The following is an 11263-nucleotide window of genomic DNA, read 5'->3' as shown; positions in this document are numbered from 1 at the left end:
GTAATTTGACCTCAGGCTCGGTGGGAAACACGACGTTTCTCTGTTGCCTTCACGTAACGACAACCGAGAAAAAAACAACAACAACAACAACAACAACAAACAGTTGTTATTTCACTGTAAAACCGGCGCAGTAACACGTCTGTCCACCGTGTGGCGGCGGTGAGTCCGGCTCTACGACGATTTGTTCAATTTTAGCGAGTCGCCGCTGAAGCTTTTTTCTGTCGTCATTATTCTTGTGACTCGCTGCACCACCTTGTGGCGGGAAGTGGCGCTACATGGTGGAAAGTGGAGATTTAAAAACAAACACAAGTCTGGGGATTTCAAAATAGACTTTCCTCTTTTCTTGTGGTACTACAACCCGGGAGGCTGTTGGCTAGCTGAACTACGTCGTATTTAAACCCCTGCGACGTAATAATTCATAATAATTAGAGGAGAACGAGTCGCAATCGATAGAATCTTTCGGGGTTTTTTTGTTTTTGAAAATGTCGGTGTCGAGTTTTATTTCTGATTCTACAGTTGTAGCTCTTCAGACCACTGAGTATTTCAGCTCTATTAATCGCTCTGTTCCGACTCAAGACGCCACCTTGTGGCGGGAAGTGGCGTTACATGGTGGACAGTGGAGATTTAAAAACAAACACAAGTCTGAGGTTTTCAAAATATACTTTCCTCTTTTCATAGGTTAAGTACAAACACTGAAAATATCTTGACTATGCAGTAATCAGAGTAGTTTCACTCATACTTAAAGTTGCGATTTAAAATGACTGTGAACAAGGAAATCGTTTTTGTCCTGTTTTTAATGAGAAGTTGCTAAAAGCCTCATGCTATCATATCGGACTGAGAACACATGAGGTGTTACTGCGACACCCTGTGGTAGGACGTGGTACTACAGCCCTGGAGGCTGTTGGCTAGCTGAACTACGTCGTATTTAAACCCCTGCGACTTAATAATTCATAATTAGAGGAGAACGAGTCGTAAACGATAGAATCTTTAGTTTTTGAAAATGACGATACGTCGTGTTGGTCGGTGTCGAGTTTTATTTCTGACTCTACAGTTGTAGCTCTTCAGACCACTGAGTGTTTCAGCTCTCGTCGTATTAATCGCTCTGTTGCAACTCAAGACGCCACCTTGTGGCGGGAAGTGGAATTATTTGGCAGGACAACCTAACTTGTTTTGTTTATCGTGTCGTTTCACTCAAATTATTGAATATTTTACTTGAAATATTGGATCTGACAAACCGAGCGCCTCGCCTTCTCTCGCCGCCTCCTGATTGGACGACGTGGTTTGAACTGCAGTCATCAGGGACCTGAACAAAACACGTTGGGGCTTTTATTTTGACGGTGCGGACACGGAGCCGCCCTCCTTCCTTTGTACGAAGTTTTAATTTGAGCCGTTCGCCTGATGTGTGTCGACGTCTCGCCGTTTCATTGTCATGAGCTGCTGCGATTGGCTGACGGACGCTGTGATTGGCTGACGGACGCTGTGATTGGCTGACGGCTCTGAGTGACAGAACCGCTGTATTTTTTACACCAATTAAACCCCCCCTCCCCCTTTTTTTCTGAATTCTTCGATTTCACGGTGATACGTTTGGTTTTTATGGAGATTTTCCTGGTTTTCATATTGGAGTTCAAGTTGACTTTTATTAATTAAAAAAACATTTTTCACTCAGTTTTGATAATCTTTCCAGTCGTTTTTTGGGACAAATAATTGAATTACTTTGTGATATATTTTTTTTTTTTTGGATTGTTTTTAAAATTGGTTTTGTGGAGGAGGTTCCTTTGTTTTAACAGGTTTTCTTTTCTTTTTTTTTTGACAGATGATTTTGACTTTATTTATTTTTTCAATTAAAATTTTTTTCAATAAAAAATTTTTCAATTAAATTTGTAATTATTTTTTGATCTATTTAACTATTTATTCATTAATTTATGTCCAGTTTCTTTTCTTTTCTAATATTTTTTTCATTAAATCTCATCACAATTTGATGTATTTAAAGATGTATTGTATTATAAGCATTAAAAAAATATTAAAAAACATTTTTTAATTGAATTGAATTTTGACTAAAAAATCAATTTTCAGTCTGTTTTTCTTTTCTTCTGTTTTCCGACTGATGAATCTAAAGGTTGACTATATTTATTTTTTTTATTTAAAATTTACAATTAAAAATTTTGTGAATCAATTTTTTTATCTATTTAACTATTTATTTGTTAATTTATATACAGTTTCTTTTCTTTTCTAATCTTTTTTTCATTAAATCTCATCAAAATTTGATGTCTTTAAATTTTCCGCTTTAAATGTTTTTTAATTGAATTGAATTTTTACCAAAAAAAGAAAAAAAAGTTTTGGGATTTTTGTTTAAAATTGTTTTTCTTTCCTTCTGTTTTCCGACTGATGAATCCAACGTTCCTCTGATGTGTCATTAGTTTCCTCTGGTCACCTTTGACCTGTTCTGATGGGTAGCCACGCTGAGCGAGGCGCCACGGCGCCCCCCGGTGGCGGCGGCGGGGAATGACGGGTGACGTGTTTGTGTTTCCTGTGTGCAGTGGAGTCCAGCAGCCCGAGCCTCCTGGCGCCCGACAACACGCTGGAGCGCTCCTTCTTCGTCCGCATGAAGTCCACGCTCACCAAGCGAGGCGTCCACATCAAGTCCTCAGGATACAAGGTGCCAGGCTCCGCCCACTTCCTCACACTGCCGGGCTCCGCCCACTTCCTCACACCCACACTTCCTCACACCATCAAGTCGCAGGCAGACGTTCCACTGCAGTCGTCCTCCAAGAGAATCGGGTGTATTAGTCCTGGGTGAACCACGAGAGAACACACACACACACACACACACACACACACACACACATACACACACACACACACACACACACACACACACACACACACACACACACACACACACACACTGAACAGCAGAATCCTCTTTAATCCCGCCTCTCGATCTGCGAGCGCCGACACCGTCACAGAGCTTAGAGTCCTGATGTCACACCTACAGGGCTGACACACACACACACACACACACACACACACACACACACACACACACACACACACACACACACACACACACACACACACACACACACACACACACCAAGGTGACTGTATTATCCTGCGTGACTCTACAGTCACATCTGCCGACGTCGTTCGGTCGTTTCTATAAGTTTCATGTGAAACGAGTCTCAAAGAACGAGACGTGACGACGGTTTGTCTCGTTTTCAGATCCGTTCAGTTTCTCCTCTAATCCAGATTATAGAGCATCGTCCTCCTCTAACACCAGATTATAGAGCATCTTCCTCTCTAACACCAGATTATAGAGCATATTCCTCCTCTAATCCAGATTATAGAGCATCTTCCTCCTCTAACATCAGATTATAGAGCATCTTCCTCCTCTAACACCAGATCATAGAGCATCTTCCTCCTCTAACATCAGATTATAGAGCATCTTCCTCCTCTAACACCAGATTATAGAGCATCTTCCTCCTCTAACATCAGATCATAGAGCATCTTCCTCCTCTAACACCAGATTATAGAGCATCTCCCTCCTCTAACACCAGATTATAGAGCATCTTCCTCCTCTAACACCAGATTATAGAGCATCTTCCTCCTCTAACACCAGATTATAGAGCATCTTCCTCCTCTAACACCAGATTATAGAGCATCTTCCTCCTCTAACATCAGATTATAGAGCATCTTTGTATTTAACACAGTTCCAGGTTTGGTTCTGAACACAAACATATGAGAGCAGATGCAAAATCTGAGAAACATCTGTAGGGAACAAGGCGCGATTACTGATAAGAGGATAAGTGTGTGAACACACGCACACACACACACACACACACACACACACACACACACACACACACACACACACACACAGACGTCTGCTTGTCCACGCTGGGATTTACAGATTTACATATGGATGAATTAATTTGCTGTTTAAGCCAGAAGCTGAGGAGGTGACGCAACATGGATACATGGAGATCTGCTAGTAGACACACACACACACACACACACACACACACACACACACACACACACACACACACACACACACACTACATTCTAATCAAACTGAAGTGTTCAAATCCACTTTAGCGTGTCTTTTTGCTCCATGTTTGGTCTCCTCCTCCAGGCAACACAAAAATGACCTCATGGTAAAGCCGAGGTAAAGCTCTATCTTGTGGAAGACATCCCTCCCCCCTCCCTCCCTCCCCCCCTCCCTCCCCCCCCCTCCCTCCCCCAATAATTTGTCCATAAGGTTTCCAGCTTCCCCTCAGCTTTAAAATGAGGTATTCACTTGTGTTGCTACCGGAGCTAGCAAGCGAGCTACGGATGTTTTAGTGGGTTTTCTGGAGTGTTTTTGTTTTGCGGGAGCGGGAGACCTCTCCAAGATGGCGGCGCTGTGAGGCATCTAGTGTTAAAGGGCAAACTGATGCGTAGCAAGACCTTCTCACCACACCATCTGGTGGTAGAAGGTGGAAGTACAAGCAGAGGGACTTTAGTTTTTCACATTCTCATGAATGTTTTAGGCTCATTTAAAGATTCTAAGTTTAAACAAACAAACACGTGTTGCAGCATTTCAGGAGTTTCTTCCAGGTCTGTGTATCCTGAATAACCCCGCCCCTCCCCCCCCTCCTCGCCCCCCTGCAGGTGATCCACGTGACGGGGCGCCTGCGGATCCGCATGGCTCTGACGCACAGCCGCTCGGTGCCCAATCAGATCATGGGGATGGTGGTGGTGGCGCACGCCCTGCCGCCGCCCACCATCAACGAGGTTCGCATCGACTGCCAGATGTTCGTCACGCGGGTCAACATGGACCTGAAGATCATCTACTGCGAGAACCGGTACGGTCCCGCCTGTCCAAGGTGTCCGCTCACCGCTGCCGCCGTGGGAGGTAGCGTTAGCATTAGCATCAGTCCAGACCCCGTTCGATTCGCCGTCGCTGTCTTGCTAAACTCCGGTCGACTGGGGGGGGGGGGGGGGGGGGACGAAAGGACGAAATGGGAAATATGTCCACCCCACAGGGTAGCGTTAGCATTAGCCTGTATACACAGTCGCTTCAGTTAGCGCTAATGAAGGCTTGATTCACTCCATGAAGACCCGCTGGCTTTGTTCATCACATTAGCATTAGCATTAGCCTGCGCTGCTCTTTGTTGGGAGGTGCCAAGAGCTTTGATCAATGCTAATGCTAACTGTTGCTCTGTGCCCATTACTACTTGACGGACAGTTACGATTTCACTGAACTCCTTTCTAAACATCGGTATTCTGCAGCAAAAGCCGAATTTCTCGTTGTCGAAATTTGGAAAAAAGTTTTTTTTTTTTAAATGGCCGACTTGGTCGAGCGCTCGGAAGGTCAGAAGGTTGCAGCTTCGATTTCCCATCTCCCCCCTTTTCCAAGTGTCCTTGAGCAAGGCACTGAAGCCCAAACCGCTGCCATTGGATGGACCCTTTAAAATTAGACCATAAACACCATCACCTGACTTTTTTTTACATTAATATATTTCGCCACTTCCTGTTTCCTCTTGTGTAAATTGAGGAAAAACCGGACGGACGACTTTTTGAAACATCTGCACGTTTTTTTTTTTTTACAGTTTTTCTAATTTACAGGAAGGATTTGATCAAATGCTGCTACTAGCCGCCGTCGTCATTTCTTCTTTTTCTTTCTGCGACTTGTCATCGACACGTCGGCTCGGAAGAAACAGGATCGGGGGTCACTGGTCACGGGGGGTTGCAGGTTCGATTCCCCATCTCCCTCCATTTTCCACGTGTTGAAGTGTCCTTGAGCAAGGCACCGAAGCCCAAACCGCTGCCGTTGGATGGACCCTTTGAAATAAGCCCATAAACACCATCATCTGACTTTTTTACATTCAAAAATTTCGCCACTTCCTGTTTCCTCTTGTGTAAATTGAAGAAAAATGCAAAAATAAGTTTTTTTTAGGTTTTTTTTTTTACAGTTTTTCTAATTTACAGGAAGGATTTGATCAAATGCTGCTACTAGCCGCCGTCGTCATTTCTTCTTTTTCTTTCTGCGACTTGTCATCGACACGTCGGCTCGGAAGAAACAGGATTGGGGGTCACTGGTCACGGGGGGTTGCAGGTTCGATTCCCCATCTCCCTCCATTTTCCACGTGTTGAAGTGTCCTTGAGCAAGGCACCGAAGCCCAAACCGCTGCCGTTGGATGGACCCTTTGAAATAAGCCCATAAACACCATCATCTGACTTTTTTACATTCAAAAATTTCGCCACTTCCTGTTTCCTCTTGTGTAAATTGAAGAAAAATGCAAAAATAAGTTTTTTTTAGGTTTTTTTTTTTACAGTTTTTCTAATTTACAGGAAGGATTTGATCAAATGCTGGTTCTAGCCGTCGTCATTTCTTCTTTTTCTTTCTGCGACTTGCCATCGACACATCGGCTCGGAAGAAACAGGATTGGGGGTCACTGGTCACGGGGGGGGTTGCAGGTTCGATTCTTCCACGTGTTGAATTATCCTTGAGCAAGGCACTGAAGCCCAAACCGCTGCCATTGGATGGACCCTTTGAAATAAGCCCATAAACACCATCACCTGACTTTTTTACATTCAAAAATTTCGCCACTTCCTGTTTCCTCTTGTGTAAATTGAAGAAAAATGCATGTTTTTTTTAGTTTTTTTTTTTTACAGTTTTTCTAATTTAAAGGAAGGATTTGATCAAATGCTGGTTCTAGCCGCCGTCGTCATTTCTTCTTTTTCTTTCTGCGACTTGTCATCGACACGTCGGCTCGGAAGAAACAGGAAGTTAAGAATCAGATTCGGGGGTCACTGGTCACGGAGGGTGGTGGGGGGGGGGAGGGGTGAGGTGGGGGTGGGGGGGAGGGGTGGGAGGTTAAAACGCTCCGACGTTCCGGGAATCGGTCCGGGAAGCGGCTGCTTGTGCATTCAGGCGTCAGCGGAGGGAGAAAAAGGCGAGTTATTCATGAGCGGTGTGACCCAATCCTCCGGTTTAACGCTGAACGTGTCTCTGATGGAGCTATCGGCCGCCGTCTGTCCAGATAAAGCCGATAGGCATCGGGATCCGGCTCCGGAGTTAACCGGCCCGCTGAGGAGATTCATATCAGAACCGAGGAGAAGAAGAAGTAAAAAAAAAAAAGGAAAAAGAAGAAGAGGAAGAAGTCGGGCCTTCATGTTTTATTATAAGCGGAGAGGAGGCGGCGGCGAGAGTCGACAGATTGGTTTTTTTGTGGCGGCGGAAAGCGACACAATGCCGGGCGGATGATGATATTCAGCGCCGCCGAACGTCGCTCCCATTACACAGACATTTCCAGGACGACTTTCTAAGAGAATGAGAAAATGGGAGGATGGGTTTTCTTTTTTTCTTTTTTTTTCTCTAAAGAACGGAGTGTGCTGTTATCTGCCTGCCAGACATTAGTCCTCCACCTACCCCCTCCCCCCCTCCTCCCCCTCCCCCGCCCGGGCTCCATCACAACGGGAGGAATGGTTCCGTCTATCCTGTGGCAAATTTGTTCAAATTAAAGCTTTTAAGGCCCGACGTGTGTTTTCCTGAACGATATGCTGACGACGCCGCGCTCTTCTGGGCCGAGTCGCTTTTTTAGGGTTTTGTTGGGTTTTTTTTGTTGGTTTTTTTTCCGGATCAGACGTTTTAATAATCGCAGGTTCTCACGCTGACGACCGTCTCAATCGTCTCAACCCTGTTTATTCTGACCAGTAACCTGTAGAGGGCGCCACAACTGACGTTCACATTTTTATTTCAAACCACCAAGTTGGATTGTTATTACGGTGACTGTCAAAATAAAAGTACCAAGTTGGATTGTTATTACGGTGACTGTCAAAATAAAACTACCAAGTTGGATTGTTATGGTGACTGTCAAAATAAAACCACCAAGTTGGATTGTTATTAGGGCAACTGTCAAAATAAAAGTACCAAGTTGGATTGTTATTACGGCGACTGTCAAAATAAAACTACCAAGTTGGATTGTTATGGTGACTGTCAAAATAAAACCACCAAGTTGGATTGTTATTACGGCAACTGTCAAAATAAAACTACCAAGTTGGATTGTTATTACGGCGACTGTCAAAATAAAAGTACCAAGTTGGATTGTTAATACGGTGACTGTCAAAATAAAACTACCAAGTTGGATTGTTATGGTGACTGTCAAAATAAAACCACCAAGTTGGATTGTTATTACGGCAACTGTCAAAATAAAAGTACCAAGTTGGATTGTTATTACGGCGACTGTCAAAATAAAACTACCAAGTTGGATTGTTATTACGGCAACTGTCAAAATAAAAGTACCAAGTTGGATTGTTATTACGGTGACTGTCAAAATAAAACTACCAAGTTGGATTGTTATGGTGACTGTCAAAATAAAACCACCAAGTTGGATTGTTATTACGGCGACTGTCAAAATAAAACTACCAAGTTGGATTGTTATTACGGCAACTGTCAAAATAAAAGTACCAAGTTGGATTGTTATTACGGTGACTGTCAAAATAAAACTACCAAGTTGGATTGTTATGGTGACTGTCAAAATAAAACCACCAAGTTGGATTGTTATTACGGCAACTGTCAAAATAAAAGTACCAAGTTGGATTGTTATTACGGCGACTGTCAAAATAAAAGTACCAAGTTGGATTGTTAATACGGTGACTGTCAAAATAAAACCACCAAGTTGGATTGTTATTACGGCGACTGTCAAAATAAAAGTATCAAGTTGGATTGTTATTACGGCGACTGTCAAAATAAAAGTACCAAGTTGGATTGTTATTACGGCGACTGTCAAAATAAAAGTACCAAGTTGGATTGTTATTACGGCGACTGTCAAAATAAAACTATCAAGTTGGATTGTTATTACGGCGACTGTCAAAATAAAAGTACCAAGTTGGATTGTTAATACGGTGACTGTCAAAATAAAACTACCAAGTTGGATTGTTATGGTGACTGTCAAAATAAAACCACCAAGTTGGATTGTTATTACGGCAACTGTCAAAATAAAAGTACCAAGTTGGATTGTTATTACGGCGACTGTCAAAATAAAACTACCAAGTTGGATTGTTATGGTGACTGTCAAAATAAAAGTACCAAGTTGGATTGTTATGGTGACTGTCAAAATAAAACCACCAAGTTGGATTGTTATTACGGCAACTGTCAAAATAAAAGTACCAAGTTGGATTGTTATTACGGCGACTGTCAAAATAAAACTACCAAGTTGGATTGTTATGGTGACTGTCAAAATAAAACCACCAAGTTGGATTGTTATGGTGACTGTCAAAATAAAACCACCAAGTTGGATTGTTATTACGGCAACTGTCAAAATAAAAGTACCAAGTTGGATTGTTATTACGGCGACTGTCAAAATAAAACTACCAAGTTGGATTGTTATGGTGACTGTCAAAATAAAACCACCAAGTTGGATTGTTATTACGGCGACTGTCAAAATAAAACCACCAAGTTGGATTGTTATTACGGCAACTGTCAAAATAAAAGTACCAAGTTGGATTGTTATTACGGCGACTGTCAAAATAAAACTACCAAGTTGGATTGTTATGGTGACTGTCAAAATAAAACCACCAAGTTGGATTGTTATGGTGACTGTCAAAATAAAACCACCAAGTTGGATTGTTATTACGGCAACTGTCAAAATAAAAGTACCAAGTTGGATTGTTATTACGGCGACTGTCAAAATAAAACTACCAAGTTGGATTGTTATGGTGACTGTCAAAATAAAACCACCAAGTTGGATTGTTATTACGGCAACTGTCAAAATAAAAGTACCAAGTTGGATTGTTATTACGGCGACTGTCAAAATAAAACTACCAAGTTGGATTGTTATGGTGACTGTCAAAATAAAACCACCAAGTTGGATTGTTATGGTGACTGTCAAAATAAAACCACCAAGTTGGATTGTTATTACGGCAACTGTCAAAATAAAAGTACCAAGTTGGATTGTTATTACGGCGACTGTCAAAATAAAAGTACCAAGTTGGATTGTCATTACTGTCTCCCAGGATCAGCGACTACATGGACTTGGCGCCGGTGGACATCGTGGGGAAGCGCTGCTACCAGTTCATCCACGCCGAGGACGTGGAGGGAATCAGACAGAGTCACCTGGACCGTGAGTACCTGAGCACCTGAACGCTTTAGGGGGCAACATTAGGCCACACCCCCTCCCCCCCCCCCCCCCTCCCCCACCCTGAGCGTTGACCCGGTGTCCCGATATGGAATCGACACGTCTGAATCGTGTGACAACGCCGCCGCCGCCGCCGCCCCGGAAACTTTTTCAATTACCTTGTCAAGTTGCTCCGAACGCCCTGAGTGACAATCTGCCAGTGACTCTACGGCGGCCCGGCGGGGTCAGGCGGGGGGAGGGGGAGGGGGGAGGTGTAGAACAGCAGAAAGACAGAGGAGGAGGAGGGGGGGGAGCAGAGCACGGGGAGATTATTCCTGTCAGTCTGCGCTGAGGGGGAAGGTCAGGGCGGCCAGCCGGCAGCCGGCGCTTTAAATGACCGGGTTTTAGTGGAGCGTAGTCTAATACTGCACCTTCGGTCACCTCGGCTGCTCATTTTATTCTTCCTCTTTCAAAATTAATTTCCTCTGTGAAGAAGAGGGGTGGGTGGGGGGGAGGGGTGGGGGGGGGGGGGGGGTTTCAGAAAATGGATGGCTGAGGGGCACCGGAGGTCTCTCCTTTCATTTCTACCTTCTGTCTTCAGATTGTTCTGGAATCGTTCTTTTTTTCTTCGGGGGCGCTTTAATTCGCCGGCTCCATGAGCTGATTGCAGTGGAAGTCCATTTCAGAGCCGCCGTCTAATGATTCCACACTTTTCCCTCCCGTTCCCCCGACTTCCTGTCTAATTAGACGACCGCCGCCGACGAGCGGGAAATTAAAAAAAAAGAGTCCGATGGCGTTTTGTTCGCGGTTTGTATCTGGTCACCTGTTGAACGGCGACGCCTGTGATGGGAGCCGGGTTCATGCAGACGCCTCCTACGGGTTCTCTGTGCCCTCGGTGTGGACTGTCAGGCGAGGGTTAGGGTCAAGGGTCAGAGTGGGGTGACTCGATTATGTGAATCCGCTATGATGCTAACGTGAAAATAGATGATTGACGTGAATTAGCTGCGATGCTAACATGAAACGAAAAAATTAACGTGAACTAGCTCTAACGCTGACATGAAAATAGATGATTACAGTGAATTAGCATAATGCAAACATGCAAGAATAGATGATTAAGGTGAATTAGCTGTAATGCTAACATGTAAGAATACATAATTAAG

General features: G+C 43.9%; 2 protein-coding genes across 2 annotated transcripts in view; both read left to right on the top strand.

The window, feature by feature from the left end:
• The window catches only part of sptbn5 (spectrin, beta, non-erythrocytic 5), a gene marked incomplete at both ends in the record, with an annotated part of 19657 nt that extends 17210 nt beyond the window's left edge, over positions 1-2447 (top strand). The window contains one exon of the mRNA XM_080512554.1: positions 2418-2447. Coding sequence (XP_080368680.1) covers positions 2418-2447 — 30 coding nt within the window. The remainder of the gene's footprint in view (positions 1-2417) is intronic.
• Positions 2447-10129, top strand: npas3 (neuronal PAS domain protein 3; the record flags this gene model as incomplete). The annotated part of the gene is made up of 4 exons (XM_080512553.1): positions 2447-2450; positions 2538-2656; positions 4654-4847; positions 10003-10129. 4 exons carry the CDS (start codon positions 2447-2449, stop codon positions 10127-10129), a joined length of 444 nt encoding a protein of 147 aa, XP_080368679.1.
• Positions 10130-11263: the final 1134 nt, after the last annotated feature.

The sequence above is a fragment of the Blennius ocellaris genome (genome assembly GCF_963422515.1).
Source record: "Blennius ocellaris genome assembly, chromosome: 17".
Classification (NCBI taxonomy): domain Eukaryota; kingdom Metazoa; phylum Chordata; class Actinopteri; order Blenniiformes; family Blenniidae; genus Blennius; species Blennius ocellaris.
Note: the sequence above shows the minus strand (reverse complement) of the source record. Positions and strands in the feature narration are given on the sequence as shown.